Raw genomic sequence first — 27,929 nt, 5'->3', positions numbered from 1 at the left:
AAGAATGAAACAAAAATGAAAGTAAAAAAAAAAAATAACCAATGCAATTCTGGTTACTCACACACATATATTTCCTGTCATGGCAATATGAGGACATCTATGTGGCTTACACATCACAGCAACAACAGCTATCTGTAACAGAAGGGAGAGAGAAAGAGAGACGAGAGCTTAAATTCGAGAGAGAAATGTTGCAAAACAAACAGACATAAATGAGAGAGTAAGAAATAGAAAGACAGTGTTTTAAGAGGTAACATTCACAAACAATCAATAGCGTTTGGGGGTCAATGATACCAACTTAATCCATTAATAGGTACAAGGCCTGAAATTTAGGGAGAAGGTGTTCGTTGATTACATCAAGTCCACTATATGATCCCAGGAAGATAAAAGGGAAAACTGGCATCAGTGAGATTTGAACTCAGAATCTAAAGAGCTAAATACTGCAAGGCATTTATTTTGTCCAACCCTCTAACAATACTGTCAATCCAGTTTCCAATAATAATATACTTATGTGTCCCAAAAGAGGGACAGTCCCCTAGGGCCAATCAGAGAACCCCAACACATAAAACCTGAAATAATCATAAGAAAATGAGATGCTTTGAAAATATTTAGCGAAATAAAAGAAAACTTACACCGCTGGCAGTTCGAACTGGTTTGGCTTTTAATTTGGGAAGTAATTCCTACAAAAGGAGAAAATGTTTCATAAAATAAACTTTAAAAAAATAAGTACTGCTTATTAATAAAAATCATCATCATATATATATGTATGTATGTATATATATATAAATATAAAAATATATATACATATAAACTGTAGATGGAAGAAGTAATCGGTTACCTTTTTATACTGAGGTGGTACTGCAGCAATGATATCTACCAGCCTCGGTTGACTTGCCAGGCCATATTTGCTGGACGATTTGCATTTCACTCTGTAAAAGAAAACATAAGACAACACAATACATAAGTCAAAAATTATTTTTATTATTGAGTGAGGGAGCAGCGCATTCCATCAAAGTGACACTGGGGTACAAATATATGGGACCCAATACGTGTCCATCATGACAACCCATCTGATAAGGGTATACCAGGCACATGCATCACAACCATATGTGCAAGACATGATGGCCTCATATCAAGATAAATAGAACATGACCTTTTGTTACCACTAGAGGTACCACTCGTGTAATAAAATAGAGATAATTACGACAAACAGTCAAAGAATAAAACCATAAAGTTATCCAAGAAAGAATTTGAATACACAGCAGAACTCTGAATCAAAAAATGGTGAAATGGTAAGGTGATCACCCCCCAAGACAGCAAAGGGAACAAATAAGAATCTAAAAATACTCACGTATTTAAATTAACATCTTTTTTCTGGACATGAGCTTGGATCAACTGGTTGACAATGTCACCAATGGCCAAAACCATCAACTCTTCTCGAGATCCTGCAACTATAAAATGAGTCATTTATTTCAGATATACTAGAATACAGTTCTCAGGGAGTTTCAGCAGGACTACGTTAAGGGTACACATGTCTGTGGAGTGCTCAGCCACTTGCAAAGTAATAAATGAGTTGCGATGTCACGGGTGCCAAACTGTATCAGTCCCTTTGCCTTTCCCTTGGGTAACATCAGTGGCATGGAGAGAGGAGGCTGGTATGCATGGGGGACTGCTTGTCTTCTATCAACAACCTTGCCCAGACTTTGCCGAACCGCTAAGTTACAGGGACATAAACACACCAGCATCGGTTGTCAAGCGATGTTGGGGGGACAAAACACAGACACATAAACATATACACACACATTCATATATATATATATATATATATATACATACATATATACGACGGGCTTCTTTCAGTTTCCATCTACCAAATCCACTCACAAGGCTTTGGTCGGCCCGAGGCTATAGTAGAAAATACTTGCCCAAGGTGCCACGCAGTGGGACTGAACCCGGAACCATGTGGTTGGTAAGCAAGTGTCTTACCACACAGCCACTCCTGCACCTGTTGATTGTAACAGCGAACTTCGCAATGAGCAATGATTGCTAATGATACCTATATGTTGGTATCACTGAGTTGAATATCAATATGTTTGTGTGTGTGTGAGAGAGAGAGAGCACCTGCGCGTGTTCAGTTTCTCTTCAGCTGAAAATGGAAAGTAGCACGGGGGGAGCGAAATGGACATGATGAAATAAACAAAATTTTAGAAAGATAAAACAAAACAAAACATAAATACAAACAGGTATATGTGTGTCTACCCAATAGTTTAATGGGAGGTTACGTAACACAGTATTATTTTTTGTAGAGATATATTTTGTAATGTATCCATTAAAAAAAAAGGGTCTGCTATAGTTTTGAATAATAAGTGACTACGTAAACGATTCCTTCATTGGGTCGGAGCTTTAACACTAACGTGAAATTCCGACCACTTCTGTGGAATCGCAAGGGACAAACAAATCGGTTTATTGAAGGATTTGTATAGAAATGGAATAAAATTCTAAGGCAAGAGACACGTGAGGAACAGTTCGTTGTTGTCGTTGTTTAGTTCTAGGTCGGCCGCGATCTTTAAATATACATGATCAAAGATGTTCCTGACTCACACTTCGTCATTTTGTACAGCATGGACTTCATTTAAAGATAGAAAAATAAAAGTTAGTAAGGTGTGATTTTAGGGAAATGAGACTGCTATATCTAACAGGTCAAGCGAAGGGTGATACAGATATTGTCTTGTTTCGTTCGTTCAGAACTAACATAAGAGGTACTTTGTAAACATGTGTGACAACGTGGGGGCACACTTATTGTTACATCATTATCGACGGATACATTGGCTATCAATTAAATGATGATGCAATAAGCAGTGGATATTGGCAATGGAGTAACAAGTGACATAAATGATACAAAATCATCTGAGTGAATTTAATTACCTTTCACACGCTTCTGTCCCATATTTACATCTGACAGATCGAACAGACACGTAGGAGTCGAACGACGAACACTGGACTTCAATTTAATTTCACACAAAATATATCTAGCTTTAGTTTCGAATAAAGAAATTAGAAAAATAGGAAGAAAAAAAATATATATAACCAAGATATAATTGAATAAATTAAATAATAAGATTATTGTCAGAAAGTAAACCAGTTAATTTATTGTAGTATACATATTTATTGTTATATCTGTACGTGTTATTGTGTTGTTGCATTTCACTGACAACTGTTAAAACGTTTCATAAGAGAGAGATTACTTTAAAGTATGGATGGCCAACTGAAATCAGAATCAATAGTGAAATTACTGGAATCTTATTTCGGAGGTGTACTTGCGTGGCGAGTGCGTTAATCTGGGACTGTGTGTTGAAACTAATACAATTACAACGTGGAAGACATATTAATCATTCAAAAACACACAAAGACAGTTAAATTCTATTTTTGTTATATGGTATCAAAATTTTCGTCGCGCGAACTGCGACCTGGTCACTGACAAAAATTACGTTGCAGTACAGAATTATATATTAGTCCAACAATTCTTGAACTGACATATACTAGTCCTTCTCTTCTCTTTCCCCACCGACCAGATAGAAGCGGAGGAGTAACGGCTGTTTCTCACACTTTATTAATGACAAAATTCTATATCCACGTGTACTCATGTCTCTGTTGATAAGATGGTTGCTTCGCAACCATGTGATTTTGAGTTCAGTCTCACAGTGCGGCGCCTTGGACAAGTATGCTCTACTATAGACCTGGGCTACTGGCCAATGTTTTGTGAGTGGATTTGATAGACCAGGGGTTCCCATCCTTATTTTGCTATCTTATCATCTGTGGACCCTATATATGAATATTTATTTGTAGGTTAGTAAAAACTAACAATGAAACAATTTCCTTATATTCTTCTCAAGGCACAAGGCCCGAAATTTTGGGGGCGGGGGTCAGTAGATTAGATCGACTCCAGTACGCAACAGGTACTTTATTTATCGACCCCGAAAGGATGAAAGGCAAAGTCGACCTCGGTGGAATTTGAACTCAGAACGTAAAGACAGACGAAATACCGCTAAGCATTTCGGCCGGCGTGCTAACGCTTCTGCCAGCTCGCCGAACCTAAATTCCAAATACAAATCTTGAACATTTCAATAAATACAGGAACCTCTCCAAGTAAACAAAATTTATATATGGACCCACAAATTACAATTTTTTACTCGTGGACCCTTAAACCTTCTGTGGACCCCGGCTGGGAACCCCCTGTGATAAATGGAAATTGTGTCGTGTGTGTACGACACTTTGACTACGCGTCCACCAAACTTTAAGTCATGCAAAACTGAGTCAAACTTAGTAAAATATATATATATATATATATATATATATATATATATATATATATATATATATATATATGTAACTCCTATGAAATGTATTGAGTGCTACTTTCTTTCGTTTGTTCACTTGTGCGTGCGTGCGCGTGCGTGCGCGTGCGTGCGCGTGCGTGTTTGTCTGTGCGTGCGCGTGCGTGTTTGTCTGTGCGTGCGTGCGTGTGTAATAAGAGGGCGGGTTTGATTATTTCTACATTTCTACACTCATAACAATTATTTAAAACCGTTGACATCCCTTCGCTTTCTACGGTGATCCTTTATCGATTTTCTTTCATTGTTCCTGTGAGATTTTCCCGACAAAATTCTGAAATGCTACACATAATAGTTTAATGAAACAGAATTCCAAACACGGAATAAATGACCGAAATGGAATTCACTTCAATGCTCTGCACTAGCGAGAAAAAAAGGGGGAAAAAAGAATTATCGGTAATTTACGAATAATATTTTCAATTTTCCTAGTAAAACATGCAAGACAATTCTGTACATGTTTCTAGTATTCTGGTCTCGTCAGTGAATTCGAGCGTTTGTTCACTATTGTCTCCTGTAGTTGACAGGAAAACGGAAAGTATATTAAATATCGTTTGCCTTCACATATCTCTTTCTAATTTTGCTTTTTAACACTACCTTACAAAAAAAAAAAAAAAAGAATGTATATACGTGTCTATGATAACAGAAATTTAATAGATAACTCGCGCACCTTATCGATGACACAGCACTTCAACTGAAGGTAATTTTGACTCAACTAATAAAGAAAAGTAAAACCGAGTATATATATTTTCTCCTTTATTATTTGAATTTTTTTATTCGTTGTTTCAATATTCATTCTTTCTCTATTCATTTCTTCTTTGTTCATTTTCCTTCATTCTTTTTACTTTATGTTTCTTTGTTTATTTATTTATTTATTCTCAGTTGAACTTTCAATTGAGAGCTTTTCTTTTCATTCCATGCAGGTGTTCCATACTTTGACAAACCTATCACTTTTCAAACTTGTAAAGTGCTACAATTTTATACGAAACAGCGGCCAGAAACCGATCTCTGTGAGTGTATATTTCGCCTAAGCCTGATTCTCTATTTCGATGTGGAACTGCGTAACAGATTTACTGGAAGCTCGCAGAAGAAGAACAACCGAGGTCGATAGATCATACTTGACGATACAAACCACAGATATTGATTGATCGATCATAAAGAACAACTGAGTTGGTGCGCGGAAGAAAACAAATTCGGATTTAAAAAAAAAAGAAACGAATATCACAAACAAACCTCCTCAAATAACAACGAAATAATTAAACCAAACGGCCAAGTTGTGCGGAAGAAACAAGCAAGTACTTGTAAACCACCTCAACCAGGACTGTTAACTGCCGTGCTGGTGTTTATATATATATCTATATATTTCATATATATACACATATATTAACTATATATATATATATATATATATATATATATATATATATATATATATATATAGGTAAGTTCTCTGTTTCTTTGATCTCTGAACTGAAGAGGTTTCAAAAGCTAAAAGACCAAAACACATCGATAGAAATCTGGCAACTTGGGAGTTAAAACAGAGGCATCCTCGATGCGAATGGAATTGTAACTAAAATATCACCCCAAAATTAACAACGACGATGTATTGCTTACAGTGGCTTATACCTGTGTTGCTTATACCGAAACCACTGAATCCAGCTTTCATCTATAACCATGCTATGTTCATGGTGCTATATCTCACCAGTTTCTTCTTAGAAAGGAAGCCCTGCACGATATGTAGTGTGGTCTTTCTAGCTGCTGTCTTTCTCATATGCTACAGTTGTGTGGGGAATTGCATGTTCTGGCACTGTCCCACGGATGACTGTCAAGGGGTAGGATGTACCGAACGTTGACAACCCCAGCAGTCGTCTTGCTCCCCCACAAAGAATTATATATATATAAACAAAAAGAAAAAAAAAAACCATTTAAACCATTTGTAAAAAAAAAAAACAACACAAAAAGAGAATATGCACATATAGACATGACTGTGGATTGGTTGAATCGGTAGAGCATCGGACAAAATACCTTGCGGTATTTAGTAACGGTGCTTTACTTACTGTTTTCAAATCCCGCCGAGGTTAACTTTGCCTTTCATCCTTCGAGGACTGGATAAAATAAAGTACCAGTAAAATACTGGGATCGCATATATATATATATATATATATATATATATATATATATATATATATATATATATCATGTGAATGGAATTATAGTTCAAAACTAAGACTAACAACTTCATTTAATTCATCCAACTCTCATTACAGAAAAGAAAGAAAAAGACTATATATATATATATATATATATATATACAAAAAGAAAAATGAACGTCTTTCCTTCTTCGTCAATATTAACAACACATTACACAACTGAAGGTAACTCTACGTGGTCGATCGACCCTGCTAGAACTAGCAGGCAACACTATTCTCAGATCATACCCTGCCGTCTTGCGGGAAAGGACACGTTAAATAATGTAGTCCTTCATACCCTTACAAAAAGACGGGATGGTCACAGTTGGAATGCTCGATACGGGTTGACCTGTGGCTAAACAACATCAAGAAACTAATCTTATTTTTATTAAAACTATGAGGTTTCATAACCATGTGAGAAATTATTATTGTTGTTATTACTACTTTTTTTTATTGTCGTTACTTTTCCTGTTATTAATTTTAAGAATTGATTTAGTAATGAACTAAATACCTTGCAGTATTTAGTTTTATCAGTTATTCTACGTTCTGTGTTCGAATCTTGTCGATTTTTACCCTTCGTCCTTCCGGTGGGGGTGTTTCATTTAAATAATCATCCTTCATATTACAAACCTCAAAAGGAAATAGAGACAGACACACACCACTGTGACAAATACAATCTCCGTTTAATTTTCTAAAATATAAATTAAACTCCAATACTTCAAATACATATGATAGCATTTTTAAAAATATAAAATGTGCAATTGTATAAGATATTTAACGGCAAAAATGTTGTTTATTCTAATCTGTGACTCAGCCAGATCATTATTGGAGAGGTGGACGATAAAGATAATTTCGCTTTTTAATTCTCAAAAAGTGCACTGGAATTACCATGCACAACTCCAATACTTGGCTCTTCCAATTTTCCCTAAGCTCCTCTTCCTACTTTGTTTAATTAGCTTATTTTGTGTTTAAATAATTTATTTATTGAAAAAAATTTAATGATGGTTGTATTTTTTCTTTTGAGTTTACGGCGTAATATAAAAAGGTTCTCTTAAAACATACCAGGTGAATGCCGAGGTCAATCATTTGAATCGATTTTGTCTCATTTTGTGGCCTTCTGCCTACGTCAGACAGTAGGAAGTTTAAAAAAAAAAAAATTAACTTATCTGAAAATAAGTTACGGAATATTTAATTTCCGTCTAAGTCGCCTTTGCCATTTCGTTCTAGGGTTTTGTCTTACGACTTTGGATTTCATTGAACAAACTAAGTTGAAATCCTGTCAAGAAGTTCACATTGGCTTACTTACTTTGTAGGTTGATAAAATACCAGCCATGTACTGGCAGTGAACACACATGGCTCAATGGTTAGAACGTTGAGCTCACAATTACAAGGTAGTGAGTTTGATTCCTGGACCGGGCTTTGTGCTGTTTTCTTGAGCAAGATACTTTATTTCATGTTGCTCCAGTTCACTCAGCTGTAGAAATGTGCTGTGATGTCACTGGTGCCAGGCTGTATTGGCCCCTTTTCCTTTCCCTTGGACCACATTGGTGGCATGGAGAGGAGAGGCTGGTACGTATGGGTGACTGCTGGTCTTCCATAAACAACCTTGCTTGGACTTGTACCTCAGAAGGGAACTTTCTAGGTGCAATCCCATGGTCATTTATGACCGAAGGGGGAGTCTTAACCATGTACTGAAGATGTCAATTCAGTCAACCATATCTATTTCCCTCACACTTGTGGCCTGGCGCACAAGACCTCAGAATTATTCTGAATTCAAATGGCACTAAGGTCGACTTTGCCGTTCATCCTTCCAGGATTAACCAAAGGACGATTACTAACTTCCTGAGCTCAATTATAATTGACTATTATTAACTATATTCAGTCTCTAAAATGTGTTTGGAGTACAGTTTCTCTATTCATCATCATTTAACGTCCAGCTTCCATGCTGGCCTGGATTAAATAGTTCAACAGAATTTGCTGTGCCAGAGTATTGTACTGAGCTCCAATGTCTGCTTTAGAATGCTGTCGACAGCTGGATGATGACCATTTTACAGAGCGTACCAGGTGCTTTGTCATAGTACTGTCACAAGTGAGGTCAGCAAGTATCTTACCTAGAAAAATGTTACATTTTTTACCTAATCAGAAAACAAGATTAGTGTGTGATAGCTGTGATAAAATGAAAATAAACATGACAAGTTGATGTTTTAAACAAAATGAAAGTAATGCATGAGATATAATGCTTACACAGAAGTGAAAGAGTGATAAAGTGTGTCGCAAATAATAAGAGAGATGGATTGATGGTAACAAATAGAGTAGGAGATTTGCAGATGTAAAAGTGGAATTATATTTTTTTAATTATCTATGCACAGCACTCGCCTTGAGACACAGATTTCAAAAATGAAATTCGTTTTTCTTGAGGACACACCATTTCAGATCCTTTCGGGCCTCAATACAAACAGATTCTGAGCTGGAAACTAGAACCTAGAAGACAGGCCTCATCCTGGAAAATCTGAATAGCTTGATGAGAACATCCTGCAAACCCTGTTGAGGAACCAGCTGAGAAGCTTGGAATTGGTCATTCAACCATTCGTCGACACCTGCATGCCACTGGAAAAGTCAGCAAATTGAGTCAATGGGTTCCTCACAAATTTTCCGAGTCTAATCGCGAGCAGAGAGTGAATGTGTGCTCTTTGCTGTCACGTCTCACGAATGAACTTTTTGTGGACCGAATAGTGACTGGTAACGAGAAATGGGTTCTCTATAAAAATGTCAAACACCAAAGACAGTAGGTAAGGAAAGGAGAAGCACCAGTAGCCCAGACTAAAAAAGGTCTTCATTCACATAAGGTGTTGTTATCTGTTTGGTGGGATATGAAAGGTTTAGTGCACTTTGAACTTTGAAACCCAAATCAAATGGTAACAAAGGAGATCTACTGTGGGCAGCTTGAGTGACTTTAGCCAGTGCGAGAAGAAAAACGACCATCCTTGATTTCAAGTATAAAGGTGTTCTTCCATGAGGATAATGCTCTGACATTTTGGGTAAGCTGATTACATAGCGCCACCAATGCTCCTCGAATGGTCCTTATTTTATTGGAGCTGTGAGGATGCAAAGCAAAGCCAGCCTTGGTGGAATTTGAACTCTGAATCACAGTCGTGGCAGGTACTGGTGTCATGCCAGTGGCACACAAAAAGCACCCATTACACTCTCAGTGGGTGGCATTAGGAGGGGCATCCAGCCGTAGGAACCATGCCAAGTCAGACTGGAGTCTGGTCAAACTATACAACCCCTGCCAGCATGGACAACAGACGTTAAATGATGGTGAATGTAAAGCAGGAAGAAACGATGTGTTCTCTTTTGTGCAGCATGCTAACAATTCTGGCAGCTTGCTACCATTTTATATCTTGTAATAATGGAATTATGAGAATTTTGTTTTCTATTTTTTTTTTACTTAAATCCTGAATATATTTTAATTCTTCTTTAATTCTAAATAATATAGTTTTCTTCAAAATTTCTCAGGTAGGATAAGAGTAATAAATTCAAACCAAACAGAAAACAGATTGAGGGGGATAATAATGGGGGCTAGCAAAAATAAACTATGAATTAAGGGATAAAGGTGATGAATGCAAACAAATATAGTAGGAGTGTTCAGGCAGGAGTAATATTACCAAATAAGAAATATAGGGATTACTATAATCCCTAAATTTTTCATTTCCCCTAAAGGGCCAACAGAACTATAAATAGTAACAAAAAATTTAAGGGTGACAGTAAAAAGGGCAGCAAGTGTTAGTACTAAAGTGTTTGAAATTAAAAGAAATTTGGGGATAACAGTAAGTGACATAAAATTTAGCGGCAAGAGTAAGAACAACAAAAGGTGTAGGAGGTAATACTTCAAAGTGCCAACAACAATTACAAGAAATTTAGGTTAACAGTAATAAGGGTAAACATAACAAAAACAGAAAGAAGGGCAACAAAAAGTCCAGGGATAATAACACTGCCGACAAACGACAGAAAGTACAAGATAATCAGATTTGCAAGAATTCTACAGAGATGACGAAAAATACTAAAATCAACCTTCTACCATTTCTCTTCACGTTTTCCAATGTGTTTCAGTCAGGCATTTTATTACCGGAACTTTAGTTTTCCTTTCAACCTGGATCTTCTTTATTGGTAAGCCACAAGTTTACGACTTTCCCAACCCAACTAATACAAGGGAAATAAATCCCGATGGCATGATAATAAATTTATTTCCCATATCATATAGAATGCATTTATGCTGAGGTTGCAGCTAACTTGGCTGAAACTAATACAAGAATTTCAAAATTATAAACAATATTAGATATTTCAAAACGATCTTTTCTTTCATTTTTTAAAAACTTCCCGTTACTTTTATCCATTCCTGTAAAAACACCTTTTCTATATTAATCTTCTTAAACAGCAGAATTTTTAAAGATTTTTCAAAGTAATTTAAATATATACATATGTATATATCAAAAGATGTGTTATAACACTATTCCACATATACAACAACGGCCATACCAACAATCCAACATACCTCCATCATCAGCTGCCCTACGGATATCATTATGGTTTTGACACCAGGGCAGTACCATTCAATCCGGCTTATAAGATAAGTACCAGTTGCATACTGGGGTCAATGTAATCAACTTACCCCCTCCCTCCAAATTGCTGGTTCTGTGCCAAAATTTGAAACCAATACAAGAGAGAATACAGACAGAAGAGCAGTGAGGGTGGGTGCATAGGTTCATAAGAGTACAAGAGGGGAGTAGTGATAGGTAGTTAGAGATGGAGGTAAAGGAAGAAGAGTAGAGATGTGGTTGGTGATAAAACTACGATAAGCTAGTAACAATAGGTACTAAAATGTGTGGGGTGGGGAAGGGTGGCGAATTGACAGAAACGACGGGGAGGGGGTAGGGTGGCATGCTTAAATGTCACACGTGTTGCAGTATTCTATAAACGTATAGAGAGATAAAAACAGAACAATGAGAGACTAATACAGAGGTCGTTATGAAGCCCTGCACATCACCTGGCTGTAATTTATTTTTATCTACCAACTTTTAACAGATCGGTGTTTGTCCAACACAGACTTCCTTTGAGGTCTTTAGTTACTTCCTACAGAGGTGATGGTGAAGATGGCAGCAGCAGCGGTGGTGGTGATAGCAACTGCTGTGGTAGTGGTGGTGGCAGTGATGGTAATGACAACTTTGATGGATGGTGGTTGCAGTGTGCAGTGTTAGTGATGGTAATGATGCTGGCAGCAGTGGTGGTGGTGGTGGTGGTGGTGGTGGCGGCAGCAGTGGTGGTAGTAGTGATGGTGATGATGACAGTAATAAAACTTGACAAGTTTTGATGTTCACCCCCAAGCTGAAAACCCTGCCAAGCCTCTTTGGTAAGGAGAGTGGTTCCCATTGGATGCTCTGCGGGATGAAAATCAAAACTTGTCAAATGGGTGAATGCACTCAGTAGACTTTCTTTGATTGGCCACACAGGGCCTAACGCAGAGGGGACAGAAAAGAAACAGATGGAAAGAATGAATTAGATAAGATGATAAATGAAATCAAGCCGTTTGGCCCCACTTCCGAGCAACTTCACTAAATCTATTAATAAAACTTCTTTTTAAAACCTTATTTGTAACCATTAACTTTCATCTTTCCGAAGAATGTCTCTGTTAAATTTCTTTAAAAGTTCCAGATAGCTTACCCGTTCTGGTATTCTGCTGATGTCCGTTTTCTTGACCCACCACTCAAAGTCTTCCTCATAATCCTTTTCTCTCGAAAGACACTCTGGGTCTGCCACCACACAATGAATGTACTCGGGTAATCCCCTATTCACTTTTATCACTCTGTCCCGTGAGTATATCTCATTATAAAGTTTTCCATTTTGTCCGTTGTACAGTATAACATATGGTTTCTCATAGGGCGAGGTCGGGAATGGCCATCCAACAGCCGAGAGCTGGGTAAGCATGCATCTATGACTGGCAAACTGTTGCTTACGATGACTACGGTGCCAGTCGATTCAATCAATGGAACAGCCAGCTCATGTAATTAACATGCGAGTGGCTGAGCATTCCACAGACACACAATGTACAAATCGTTTTTTCAAGCTAAGACAACCAAAACAAAGTCAAATAAAGCGTCTTGCTCAAGGACAAAATGACACCACCGCGAATTGAACTCACACATCTAGATCCTTATTGTTCGATGTTATTTGGGGGAGATTTGGCTGCTATTTCTAGCAGGACGGCCATCAACAAAGAGGCTCCGTCTTGGCTTGAGGTCATCTATGTGGAGCAGGGAAATAACTCTAACTGACTTAATAAGTCAATGAAATAGCCTGTTGATGGTTACTGGCGCGTGTAGAAATAGCAGCCAAAAATATTCCACAAATCACATCTTAGTGTCTTAAATAAAGGATATGTTGGACAATGCACCCCAAGATAACCTAGGTCAGAAAATTACCACTTAGGCGTAGGAGTGGCTGTGTGTAAGTAGCTTGCTTAAGAACCACATGGTTCTGGGTTCAGTCCCACTGCATGGCACCTTGGGTGTCTTCTATTATAGCCTCAGGCCGACCAAAGACTTGTAAGTGGATTTGGTAGACTGAAAGAAGTCCGTCGTATATATGTGTGTGTGTGTGTGTGTGTGTGTGTACGAGTCAACAAAAGAGGATGTAGAGAGACACACGGCTCGCTAGAAATAGCAGTCAGGTCTCTCTTAAATTACATCCTGCTATTTAACAAAAACAGGATGACATGTTCGATAGTGTAGTCCTAGATACACTGTTTGATATGCGAAGGTTATGGCTGGGTCACTTTTGATCATATGACTGCTCAGTGAAGAGTTGAACTGGGGCTGAATTTCAAAGATATGTGATCTACTTTGAAACCAAGAAATGTGAGTAAAAACAAAAGAAATAATGTAAAATTTATAGAACAAAAAGAAAAAAAATAGACTAGCTGCACCTAAGACATTACGAGAATATAACATTTCAAATAAGTCACTGGAGCAGGGGTTGTCATGATATTTGATGTTTATGGTTCAGTGATTTTTCGTTTTTTTGTTCACATGTAACCAAAATGTGTTTTGAACTAGAGTAGCAACAGGATAGGAATATCATTCCATCCATGGAAGATAGTTGATGTAGTGAAGGTCATTCTACTTGTGCTGTTGGAACAGACATTGACCTTCTTGCAGGATCTGCATCACTTCCATTTAAACTCCCCAACCCAGTTAAGCTTCCTTCTGTGTTTCTTGACAGTCAAGTTTGCTTTCTTCTCCCTAATCTTTCACGCTTGACCTAACATTTAGATTTCTATTCTGTGAAATAACTCACCTTCCCAAAACTAATCAAGTGGCTTGGGGACTGATGATACCAATTTACCCCCTCCCCCAAATAAAAGAATATGTGTACAACCTATTTTTCACAATTTAGAGAAAATTCAGCTATTTCTAGCAGAATGAGGAACCACATAGGGGTTCCTATGCTGGCTTCTATGATTACCATGATACTGATGCTAGTGAAGGAAGCACACCACATAAATACATGCACAGATACATTCATTGACTGCTGAAGTGGCAGCAGTAACAGTAGCAGTAGTAGTGGTCGCAGCAGCAGTGGTGGTGGTGGTGGTGATTATGAAATATAATATCATAACCAACACCTGTCTCTACTAAAATCTTAAGTATATTTGCAACTTCTATGACTTTATGTTAATTCACATTTCATTTCCTCTGCTTTTATTGCAATTAAATTAGTTGTCTGTTTCTCTGTTTGTCAGTCTCCCTATCTATCTATCTATCTATCTATCTATCTATCTATCTATCTGTCTGTCTGTCTATACATATACGTGTGTGTGTGTGTGTATACACACATAGATATATTATATGTAGTGCATGTATATTATATATATATTGTATTATATAAGATATATATAATTATACACTATAAATGTATATATATTATATAAAATATTGTGCATTTATTATGCACATATTACATTTATATTTATAACATACAAGCATAGATGCTACTACATCATATCACATTTCAAAGGCTATGCATTTGCAATCCAAGAACATGAGATTACTATGAAATGGTAATCAAACGCAATCAGAACACTTGCTGATCCCCTTCCCTGCTAGCCATGACCTCATAGTATCTGTTGCAGCAGTCCATGTCATGTCTTACAGCCTTTACATTACTCACAGAGCATTGCGCAGCAGTTCTAATGCTGGTATTTTGATACTCAATGTTAATCATCATGATGCAGGTAACTCTTTTCCAATATTCAGATGGCTTCCAGTCTTCCGTGTCAACTTTTTCTCAACTACAATTTTAATATTTATGCTCTCCAACGCCATTGACTGTTCCACAATACATCAAGCTGTTTTTTTTTTTTTAAAAAGGAGACATAAATAATTGTCAAATTTGGCTCAAACACACTGTATGTATGTATGTATGTATGTATGTATATGCACATACATACAAACATACATACATACAAACATACATACATACATACATACATACATACATATATACATACATACAAACATACATACATATATGTGCATGCATACAGATATACATACATATTATTCACTAGCTTTAAAGCTATATAATTCACTTAAGTTCCTAAAGTTTTGTGCCAAAACACGAACTTTGTTAAGTGTTTTTGCATTAAACAGTAGACCAGGGGTGAGAAACTTTTTTCTCATGATGGAAGCCCATACTGAAATCAACTGCCAGTTGACAAGGCCAAATTGAAACAAAAGATTTTATATTGCTAAACCCATGCTATTCCATAAAATATAATTAAACATAAATTACTCTAGTGTAATGTAAAAAAAAGAAAAAGAAAAAAAGCATTTTAAAATTGCTGTATTTGATGACATATGAGAACTGTGGACATATAAAACACCCCTTTCCTCAGTTTCAGGCAGAGAACATTAAAAAAAAAAGACTGTGTTTACAGATAACATTTAAAATGTATTGAAATACATGTGTAGCCGTACCATCAAAAATGTCAGCTTGCTATTGAGGCTGCTCTGCAGTTAATAATATGTAATAGGATGTTGTTCTTTGTGCAATTCCAAAGTAATGATACACTGTTTAATGATTAGATGTTGCAAGGGTAACATTTCAACTGACATCAGTCCCTGAGAAGTTCGTTGTACTTTAGAATGGTACTCTAAATGTATGCTGAATACGTCATCGCTTATGGAAAGTAGTTTATTCTTTTCCACTCTCAGCACAAGGCCCGAAAGTTCTGGGGAGGGGGGGGGCAGTCGATTAGATCCACTGTAGTACGAAACTGGTACTTAATTTATCGACCATGAAAGGATGAAAGGCAATGTCAACCTCGGCGGAATTTGAACTCAGAACGTAAAGACAGACGAAATACCGCTAAGCATTTCGCCCGGCGTGCTAACGTTTCTGCCAGCTCGCCGCCTTGAAAGTAGTTTATTTCAAAAACTTGAGGCAGAGGCTTGCATTTAGAAAATTACTATTTTAAAATCTCACAACGAGAGATATTCAGCAACAGTACTTTGGAGTAAAGATTGTTTGCCGACATAACATGGCAGTCCTGGTTTAGGACGAATGTTGCTGTAATTTAGCCCCAGGGGACATCGTTTCCAGCGGGCTATACGATTCTGCCAGCTCGCTGCCTTATACAAATATTTGAGATATATTTAACCCATAAAAAAAGGCCATTTGACTGCAGTGTGCCATGGAGAAAACACTTGCTTTAGGCCACAGGCCTTAAAGATACCACCAGTCGTTTCAGAACACCCCTTGTTGCCTGACGAATGCAGCAGATGCCAAATAGAACAACTCTGAAATGACTTTGGGAGTCATGGCTTCCTAACAGAAAATATCTACTCTGTGCTACAAATGATAGGGTCTGAATGGACTGGAGCAATAGAAAATGAAATGTTTTACTCAAGTATACAATGCCATTAGACCCCCTAACCATTAGGCCAACTGCCTTCGCTATCTCTTTACAATTTGATTTGAAGTGTAAGTACTTTTAATACCGTCATAATAATACGACATTCCTTTTAAGCCATGTTTTATTAGCTTTCCAACAGATATAGTACATATTTTTTATTACAAAAATGGACCAACTCAGCAAACAGCAAACTTAAACCATTGTCGTGAAGACCGCCAACGCAACTGGCAAGAACAATTGTATGAGCTTCTTTCTTTCTTTCATTTCTCTCTCTTTTTCTATTCTTTCTTTTGTCATTCAAACCGTTTTAATAAGAATGCCTCCCAATTTTAAAATAACTGCACCTCTTTTGTACATTTGACATAGAAACATACGTACGTACATAAGGTTACACTTGTAAAACTTTCCGGAGCACACATATACACACATCCAAACAGACACATATCTGATCAACACATCCTACTCGAACACGCATAAGGAATCTAAACAGCAAATTTCAGTTTAGTATTTAAAGTGGCGCAAATTATGCAACCATTTCTTTTTAGATATCCACGAAACTCCACTAAAGCTTTGCCCGAGACCTTTAAAAGTAATTTAGGGGCAATTCTTTTTTTTTATTTTTGTTTTCATTTTGTTTTATTTCTCGCATCCCGTCTCAGCCACCATCAGCAAAAGGTCAGAACTGAAGCTTAACAGACTTCACTATTTCGTTGATCCACCGATTACGGATGCTTTGCGCCGTCCCCCATTATCACTGGATCTGAAACTGGTGAATATCAAGTTACCACCTCCGCTAAAAATACTAATGAGTTTTTCTCTCGCCTCTTTTAATTAATAAGTTTCTTATTTATGCACAAGGCCTGAAATTTTCGAGGAAAGAGCGTTCATTGATAATCATCGACACCAGAACTTGCGATTGCAATGGCCTTTATTCTTCTGAGCTTGTTGCTTTCGTATCCCCTCCCCCAACTCAATCCTCGCTCAGTTCGCCACCCGCATTCTGTTTACCGACCCTTACTTACAGCTGACCCTAACCCAACGCTTCGTCCTGTCCTTGTTTTCAGCATTCTTTCGGTTTGTGACCACGAATTGAAAGTGGAAAATTATTTTAAGCAATCGGAATTAAAATTTTGAAAGAAGAAAAAACCCCAGAATCGTAATGTCCATATTTTTAATCGTGGAATTTAAAAAGAAAATTTCCGAAAAGTTTTATAAATTTAGTGGTGGTGATGACATTGGTGGCGGAGGAGGTGGTGAATTAAAACTTCGAAAACTTTTTTCTTTTTCTTTTGCATAATCGTTATCTCCGTTGCTGAAAACGGAGTTTGAAGAAATATTTGAAAGGAAAAAAAAAAAAAAAAAAAAAGAAAGGTGGAGTAGGGATCAGCCGAACGAATGGTGTCAATAATCTTCCATTTTCAGTTCGTGATTCCAAACCGAAAGAAATCCCTTCTTTCTCACCCTGTACGTCAGTTTTCAAGAATTTCCTTTCTGCACCTGACTTTCCTGTGACTTTTAAAATTTCAAGAGGAATACTTATAGCCTCGATCTTGCCATTTCAAAGGTCCTGCGAAAACCATGACATAATCCTCTCTCAGACCAAATTAATATTGAAGAAAATACTTTTGTGTGTGTGTGTACTCTTTATGAGTAACTGTTTGTATCAGGCGTGAACAGCATTTTTCGAAAAGTGGACCGCATGAGACATGGCTCACCATTAGGAGGGCCACACAACTAAAAATCTGAAGGGAAATTTTTCGTTAGGCGTGCCACAGTGAAAGGCCCGCGGACTACAGTCTGCCTGTGACTGGTATACATTACAATGAATAAGATGAATATACACTCCTTTTCTGAAACAAACTCGAAATTAATAAATAGAAATAAATCGAGAAAACTAATAAAATTTTCATAAACCCGAATAAAACCAAAAACATATTAACTTGATCGGGCTTGGCAACCTTTATCGTCACTTGCCAGGCCGCACAGCTCAAGAATTGAAGCTAGTTTTTTCGTTAAGCGTGCCTGAAAGTCCTGCATGACTGAGTTAGATAACCGCACGTAACACCGATTATTGTCTGTTTCCAGTACTTTTAAAAACAAAACAAAATATAAATAAATAAATAAATCAAAAAACCCAAATCACGCAACTGCTATCCTAATATAAACCCTTTGACAATGTTGTGGGAATTACTTCCCCTCGATGCCAACGCCTAGATCCCTTTCTTCGCTATTCTTTCCCTTAGACACACAGACACACACACAACTCCGCTTCAACTCGTTACACAAGAAAACCTTACTCATTGTGAACTTGTTGAAAAACACGGAACTTTTCGACTCCCCCTCTTTCTTCAAGCTGCACCTCTAAAACTCCTCTCATACAATTGCCTTCCTCCCATTCCCGTTTTACCACATTCTTTTCCCTTTCTCTCACTTTTGCCCTCTTTTTCTCTTCTAAACCAAAGAGATTATTTGCTTCGCCCCCTCTCTCTCTCTCTCTTCCTTCAGTTTTATTCCTTCTCTCTCAGATTTCTTATTTGTTCTTCCTCTTTCTCTCTCGACCCAACTTATAACATTCTTTTGTTCGCCTCCACTTTACCCTCTATTCAGTGTTTTACTCTCTCTCTCTTTCACATTGCACCCTTCTCTCATTCTCGCACTTCTTCACTTTTTTCTTTCTCTTCCTTAGCTTCGCCTTTCACTTTTTCTCCTTAACAAGTCACTCGTTCACCCTCAACTACACACTTTCAATCCAGACTATTTCTTTTTACCTCTTACACCTCTTTCTCTTCATTTTTAACTCCTCCTCTCTAACACTTCTCACTCTGTTACCCCATTAATTTATCCCCCTCTCTCTCTCACTTCTGACGACGATCTTTTTATAAACTCACTCTTTCTTACTTCCTCTCCCTCACTTTGCCTTTCTCTGACTTTCTCATCCTGAACTTTTACCGTCTTCCCACCCTCCCCTTATTATAACACTCCAGAAGTCATGTCGTTTAAACTCGGCTAAGAAAGATGTTTTGGGACTCGTAATTGGTCCCATCACCCCTCTTTTACTCAGTTTGAAAACAAATATAAACAAACATAGCACGTAGATTCCTCGACATTGCAAATTATTATTTCTGATTACGCAAAGCTTTTCTGTATGACATTTCGAATTTATCGAACATGTTTTTGATAAGAAGAGAAAAAATAACATCGATGAGGAAACAGTAAGCACATTACGTTATATATATATTAAAATCTAACGTTCTATAATTGTATTAATTAGTGTTTTTATATATATATATATATATATAACTGAGAAGTGCTTGATGCGATAGAACAAGCAAGTTGTTCTCTATAATTCCAAGAAAATAAATTTTAACAAAGAGACCACAAAGTGATATATATGAATATACACCCGTCAGCCTCTATAAGATTGCATACTTTAAACAGCTTGAGATGGAGCGTAAAGAGAAGGAGAAAACGAGGAAATCCAATTGAAAAATAACTGAATGTATATTTGAGAAAGAAAAAGGATTGCAATTAAGAAACGAAAGAAATAATAAGAAAAAACGCATTTAAGAAATAAAGGGGCAACTGGTTAACAGAAACGGAACAAAATATTTTATGTGAATTATTGTGAAAAAAAAAAAAATCTTCGTAAAAGCCGCAACCACCTTGATTCATTGTGAACGAAAAGAGCATGTCTTGGTCGGCAAAAATCGTGCAAATCTTAAAAGAATCTAAAAAAATTAAAAATGTCGCCGTATTCGACTTGGAAGGACAACTTCTTTCTCATTTCGGAGAACTGTTGGAATTGACTCCGAAAGAAATTGGGACTCTTTATAAGTGTTTTCCCAGGACTTCTTCTCATCCAGTAAGTTCAGTGACTATGGACGGTACAACCTACAGACTACTGCAAGTGCGCAGCGACACATTAATAGCTGTACATGAATCGGACTTACTTGTCTGCTATTTATTAGCTCATGGCCTCATCTTAGCACAAGGATCTTCACAGGACCCGGGTTCATGTATATACGCTGTCACCTCTGCTTGGGACCAAGTGGAGCTTCTACACGGCTTGTTATATTAAGAGAAAATGTGTGTATGCATGTGTGTGAGACAGGGTGTGTGCGTGTGTATGTTGTTTAATTATTTCTTTTAATTTTACTTAAATTAAGGGTAAAACATTTTTGTTCCCCAAAATATGGTGATGTCTGTGATGATCATACTGTCAAAAATTAATAAGAGAGTTGATTGACGTAGCTTTATTTTGTGATGTTTTCGTGCATGCATTTTTGTATCCATACTCAAACATACATACATACTTGTGAAGTCAAGTGTTTATAGGTTTATAAGGACACTTAATGTACACATACAGATATACAAATTTAGACAGAGATTACTGTCCATATATATTCAACAAGTATTTACAAGACCTGTCTAACACTCAATTTTGATACTTAGCAATCACACAATATGCAAAGACAACACATCACGCACAAATAGCTATGAATTTCCCTAACAATAATCGTAATCACATGCTCTGTCTGTAACTATATTTAACATATTAATACACAGAGCCACACCTTAATTGCCTTCTCCCATCTCAGCACAATTTCCCATCAATGATACATACAACGATTCAACTGATTGACATGATGAAAGATGAAAGATCAATATATTGATCTGTTTATATATATATATATATATATATATATATATATATATATATATATAAAAGCACCCACGTATTTATATTTAAATTTAAAAGACATCACTAACGGATATATATAATATATTGGTATATAATGTATACAGATATGTTTTAATATATATATATTTCTACTTGTTTTTAACATTTTTTATTGTCTTTTTATTACTTTTTATGACATTATGCCCTTTCTCTCTCTCTTTCTCTCACACACACAGAGGGGGGTGTGTATGTCCAATATATTCAGTTAATGTGAATGCAAAATACGATTATAACTTTACATACATACATACATAGTACATACGTGTATGCATGTATGTATGTATGTATGTATGACATTCCAAAAGAAGAGTCCAAGTTATCTGGTTCACTAAAAGTTGTACCTTATTGAATGAGAATGTTTTAAACATCGTGGATTACAATTCTGCAAATAGAAGATGGAATAAAATGAAATATATACTGGGCGTGGTGGTGGTGGTGGCGCCATCCGTAATTTTTCCGTTTCGATTTTCTCTTGAACATTTTCCTCAGATTTATGCCTTGAATATCATTGATTCAGATTCTTCAAAAATATGCATAACTTTTGAAAACAAATCTGGAAATGTTTTCGAAAAAAAAAAATAGTCAAACTTAAAGAATTTCGAAGGCGGGGTGGGGATGGGAGATAAAAATGCACCACCCATTTCTAATTTTATTTTTCTATTGCTGAATTGTAATCTACGAACACATCCAAAGAAATTTGGGTTTTTGACGCTCTAAATAATTTTTGGTGCGTCAAATATTCTAACTGGAACGCCACTCACTCTCTCTCTTTCCTTCTACATGCACACATCGCGCGCGCATATATATATATGTATGTATGTATGTATGTATGTATGTATACATATGGTTTATAAAAATTTATAGAAAGGTATCCCATAAAAACTCAACAAACGTTAAAAATGGAGGAAAGATGTTGAAATTTGAAAGAATTTTAATGAATTTTAAAATTCTTTCAAATTTTAACATCTTCTCTTCTCCATTTTTAACATTTGTTGAGATTTTATGGGTTACCTTTCTATAAATTCTCCTAACACACCATATACATGTAATATTTTTATATTCGCAAAAATCTTACGCCAGTAAGCTCCCACCAAATTATGAAGAATCTTTGTTAGAAATCGCCGTTTAGAACCCTCCAAAGTAAAGGATGAAATATAATTCAACCTTTTCACACACAGACACACCCACCCACACACATATAATCCAAAACAAGGGGCGGGGAAACAACAACGCAAGAACGTGGTACATGCAAAGTATATATTAATAATATACATACATACACACGCACGCACACAGACACACACGATTGAGAGAGAGAGAGAGAGAGAGAGAGAGAGTATTCATTTTAATGCTTGTTTATCCATTCATGTGGGTTCAACTGGTCTTCATCACTCTGTCTTGCAAATTGTCATCACCTTCATAAGAATCACATTGTTGGAAATGGGGTAGAGTACACAGGGATGGAATGATGATTTCGTATTTTGCTACTCAAGGTTAGGTGGAGGATTCACATTATCTCCTCACTTCTAGCTTTGTAATCTTAGTTACACAGACCCTAACTGCTAAAACTCATTTCCACCATCACTATAGGATCAGCTTTCACTACATCATCCTATGTCTTCCTTGGTCTTTCTCATCCATAGTTTCCTTCTTCCACTCACTACTTCTTTACCGATATATCATCTTTCTTTTGCATTACGTATCAGTGCCATTACGTATCTGATTTAGCTTACACCTAATTCTTCTCCCAGCTCCTCTGTGCTCTATCGTTCATGAACACTAACATTATACATTCAGCAATCCATACTTGCTTTATTTCTTCCCATTTCTTCCCAGCATTCATGCAGTCTCCACATTCAGCAACCATGCTTTGCTACTATGCAACATTGCACTTCATACATAAACACATCTCACAATCTCCTGTACATGTTTGTTTCCGGTCTGCATCCTTCCTTTTACATTCATTACTATTTGGGAAGGGGTTAAAAATTGTTCTCTTTCTGACAATCACAATACTGTTTCTTTTGTTGCCAAAAAGGTAACATTCTACTACCACTGGATGTGTAGATACAATTGACAAAACTAAGACAAGCTAACACAGGCTAGCATGGAAAAATGGGCATAAAAATGATTGAATGATATATATATATTTGCGTTTGGTCCCTCAATTTCACCCTTGTGTACAAATGAAAACTGTGGTTTTGAGTCATTTTGACTGTTATCTTTAGCATGCTGGTGCTATAAGAAGTACTCAATGCCAGTGAACAGCAATGATGATACCGGTATGACTTTGAATCTCTTTAACAATTCATATATATATATATATCTGTAACATATGTGACAGTTATTCGGTCACATATTATATTACAGATAAATTCCTCTATTTACATAATATCGAGGTCTCATTCATTCTTTTGTTGTCTTACCATTTCTATTAATATATATATATATATATATATATATATATATATATATATAAGGTGAGTGTGTAGTGTGTAGCAAACATTCACAGATTAGGACTTTCTGATGTCTTCAAACGACACTTATATATTCATGCACTAATTACTGTGAATACATAGCTCTGCATTTTATCACTGTTGTAACAGTGTAGTAAACACACAGCAATATTTTATTGTATTTTGAAGGCAGGGAGCTGGAAGAATTGTAAGCATGCCAGACAAAATGCTTACTGACATTTTGTTCATCTTTTATGTTCTCAGTCCAAATTCCGCTGAGGTCAGCTTTGCTTTTCACCCCTTTCGGGGTCGATAAAAATAGGTACCAGTTGACTACTGGGATCAATGTAATCAACTTACCCTTTCCCCTGTGCTTGCTAGCCTTGTACCTAAATTTCAAACTGATATTCTATGTATTTGTCTGCTGCTGGAATGGGGACCACCTCACTCTTGCCTTTTGTATGTATGCAGATAAATATACAAAAATGTTGCTAAAAAAATTACATCTATTTTAAGCATGGAATATATTATACTAGCGTACTTGTGTCTTCAAAGATGCCGACAGCTTTATAAGTGATAGAAAGTGGCACATCGAAACAATGGCAGAAACCATTGATAAAGGTGAGCAATCAAGTAAATATATGTACAAGCACAGAATTTAGGCATTTGAATAATCAGATATGGTTGTAATGTTTCAGTTGAATGTATATATATATATTTATATATAGGTACATATATGCACATGCACACATATATATGCATGTGTGCCTACTGTGTGTCTGTATACATATATACAAACATATGTATATTATACATGTATATATGTCATCATCATCATCTTTAACATCTGCCTTCCTTGCTCGCATGGGTGGGACAAATATATATATATATCATAATCATCATCATCGTCATTTAACATCCACTTTCCATGCTGGCATGGGTTGGACGGTTTGACTGAGGACTGGTGAGGGTTAGGGTTAGGGTCATTGCCTCCATGAGGCCCAAAGTTTGAAGATCATGCTTCAACACCTAGTCCCATGTCTTCCTGGGTCTGCCTCTACCACAGGTTACTCCCAGAGTTAGAGATCGGCATTTCTTTACACAGTTGCCCTTGTCCATACACATCATATAACCATACCAGCACAGTCGTCTCTCTTGCATGCTGTCTGATGCCTTTTTTGTCCAACTTTTCTCTCAAGATGTTTACACTCTGTCGCGTTGCACATCCAGTGAAGCATACTGACATGTCCTCAGCTCTCACAGCCCATGTTTCATTGCTGTGTAGCATGGCTGTTCACACACAGGCATCATACACTCTGAGGGAGAGGCCCTTTGTTGCCAGCAGAGGTAGGAGCTCTCTGAACTTAGCCCCGCCTATTCTTATTCTCACAGCTACACTCTTGGAGCATCCATCTCTGCTATTAATACCTACTACCTCTAGCTTACTTCACTAGCAGTTGATGGAGTCTATTTTCTGTACACATTTGGTATTGTATGTATGTATGTATGTATGTATATGTTATATCGAGAGAACATGAAATCATTCTTTCTTGGAACAGTGGATCTCAAAGCACATAAAGCTGTAAATTGTAGCATGTAAATATTTCTATAGGAAATGTTGAAGGCTGTCCAGGGGATATGAACCCACATCTCATGTAGACATAGTAGGCATTCTAGCACTGGAGCAAAGCTGTCTTTTGAATTTCTCTGTTTTAGAAGTTTTATTCCTACCAGAGAGAATTTTATGAGAATTATATGATGTTGGTGAATTTACACACACACACACACACACACGCACACACATACACACATCTATAAACACACTCGAAAGTTTATTATTTTTTTTCACTCAACTAGTTTCTTTGTGCTCCTCTCCCCATTTCATTTCAAACACCTACTTTAGGCTATCCTATTAGTCACACAGCTGTCCATATATTTCTCTGATCTTTTTGTTTTTCTCTCTAATTATAGAAATGATACACACACACACACACACACACACATTCGGTCTATGTTAAGGTGTTAAGGTCACTGCAGCAGTGGTGGTGGTGTGGGGAGGGGGTGATTGCTGTGAAGTAATAATGTTTGAGTGGCAGTTTTGTGAATGAGGTTTTAACTGATGAAGTGAATGTCTTGTTCTTGACTAAATATTTATACATTGCAGGACTAGCATATTTAATGTGGCTGGTATGGCAACATGAGTTAATCAGAAACTACACCACGTAGAGCAAAAGGCGAATATGGTCGAACAGTGTATGGAGCTGAAGAAATTCAATCCTGCTGAAATTGCTCAGTCACCGAGATTACCAAAGCAGTTAGGAAAGTGAATTTCCCTTGAGGAGTGTTTAAAATTGGCCGCAGTCAAATGACTGAAACAAATAAAACAGTAAAATATATATGGATAGAGAGAGAGAAAGAGACTGGTGGGATGTAGTGATGTTGATGCTGATGATCATCATCATCGTCATCGTTGTTTAACGTCCGCTTTCCATGCTAGCATGGGTTGGACGATTTGGCTGAGGACTGGTGGACCAGGTGGCTACACCAGGCTCCAATCTGATTTGGCAGAGTTTCTACAGCTGGATGCCCTTCCTAACGCCAACCACTCCGAGAGTGTAGTGGGTGCTTTTACGTGCCACTGGCACGAGGGCCAAGTCAGGTGGTACTGGATGAATATAAATAATATGGTTGAAGGGAAAAATGCTTCAGAGCAACTTTTGGCACACTAAATACAGACACGGTAGGGGCTCACAAATATAATACAGTGAGCTGAAAAACTACAATGGACTGAGATTATCCGAGCCTTTAGCAGACAAAAATCTAAAATGGAAAACAAGCAAGGGAGGTAACTTCAAAAATTAGATAATTTTTGAATATTTGTGATACGGCAGGTTGGAGAATTATTTCATTGCCTTGGTATGAACTTAATTTTGGCTAGAATTATCTCATTTTTTGTGGAGAATGGTAGGATGTCTGTATGTATATGTGTCTGTTGAGATGTTAAAAAAAACAATCAAAGGTCCACCCTGAGCCTAAGGCCAATTTCCTAGATTCTGTGACGTATATACTTCCCCTCTGGATGGGACGCCAGTCCATTCCAAAATTACTCATTTTTCCCAGTTGAGTGGACGAACAGCATAAAATAAATGTTTTCCTCTAGAACACAACACATCCCCTACTCCAGGAATTAAAACCACAATCTTACAATCACGGGGACAACAGATGCTAATTGTTAGGAGATAATAATGGTGTGAAGGTAGGGTACCCCAGTGAATCACTTCTCCTATTGGGTGAAAATTTGGAGCTCTGCTGTTCCATGCTTGTTGGCACAGGTCACCAATTGATCAAATCAGCTCCAGTATTTAACTGGTACTTTATTTTGTTGACGCTAAAAGGATGAAAGGCAAAGTTGAACTTGGCAGGATTTTAATTTAGAACATTATGAACGAGAATAAGTATTGCTTCTACTGTGAATTTCGGCAGAAGGCCACAAGTTTTGAGGGAAGGTGATTACTCGATGAGATTGGTCCCAATATTGGTATTTATTGGTATTTGTTTTATCAACTTTGAACTCTGGATATAAGAGCTAGAGCAAATATTGGTTACAAATTTTGGCACAAGGACAGCAGTTTCATGGGAAGGGGGTTAGTTAATTACATTGACCCAGTATGTAACTGGTACTTATTTTATCAACCCTGAAAGGTAATGTAAACCCTAACAGAATTTGAACATAAAGACGGACGAAATACAAAACATGCTGACAATTCTGCCAGCTCACCACCTTTAATCCAGAGCAAATATTGCAAGGCATTTTGTCCGATGCGTTAACGATTCTGCCACTCCACCACCTTTGCTCTATGTTACTAGATAATTAGAAATAATCAATTGACTGTGAGTTGTCAGCAAAACAAACTGAAGATAATGATAGGTAACTTAATGAGTTTATATTTGATCACTGGTCATTAAAGTGTCTTCTCTTTAAATGGACAGCTATGTTGGAATTAATTACTATTTAATCTTGAAGAATCTATGGCTTGTGTTATGTTTACATATATATATATATATATATATATATTTTAAATGGAGAAGGCCAATTTATGGGATTACTCTGGGTTTCCCGTCCATAAAGGGTTTAGCTTTATGGCGTTTCGTCAGACCCTAAAACCTGTTGGCCTAAGACATCTCCAA

The 27,929-nt window shown here is 36.9% G+C and overlaps 1 protein-coding gene across 2 annotated transcripts in view; it reads right to left on the bottom strand.

Moving 5' to 3' along the window:
• LOC106880382 (elongator complex protein 3) overlaps window positions 1-20,638 on the bottom strand; it is a 30,407-nt gene extending 9,769 nt beyond the window's left edge. The window contains exons 1-6 of one of the 2 annotated variants that reach the window (XM_014930285.3): window positions 20,495-20,625; window positions 2,923-3,030; window positions 1,349-1,448; window positions 836-926; window positions 630-677; window positions 62-132 (exon numbers count right to left, since the gene is read on the bottom strand). In XM_014930285.3, coding sequence (XP_014785771.1) covers window positions 62-132; window positions 630-677; window positions 836-926; window positions 1,349-1,448; window positions 2,923-2,944 — 332 coding nt within the window. In that variant the 5' untranslated portion in view covers window positions 2,945-3,030; window positions 20,495-20,625. Of the gene's footprint in view, window positions 1-61; window positions 133-629; window positions 678-835; window positions 927-1,348; window positions 1,449-2,922; window positions 3,031-20,494 lie in introns of both variants that reach the window. The other variant, XM_014930286.3, reaches the window with a different exon arrangement.
• Window positions 20,639-27,929: the final 7,291 nt, after the last annotated feature.

The sequence above is a fragment of the Octopus bimaculoides genome, chromosome 19 (genome assembly GCF_046866305.1).
Source record: "Octopus bimaculoides isolate indiv1 chromosome 19, ASM4686630v1, whole genome shotgun sequence".
Classification (NCBI taxonomy): Eukaryota; Metazoa; Mollusca; class Cephalopoda; order Octopoda; family Octopodidae; genus Octopus; species Octopus bimaculoides.
The sequence above is the reverse complement of the archived record's forward strand: the minus strand, read 5'-3'. Positions and strand labels throughout refer to the sequence as shown.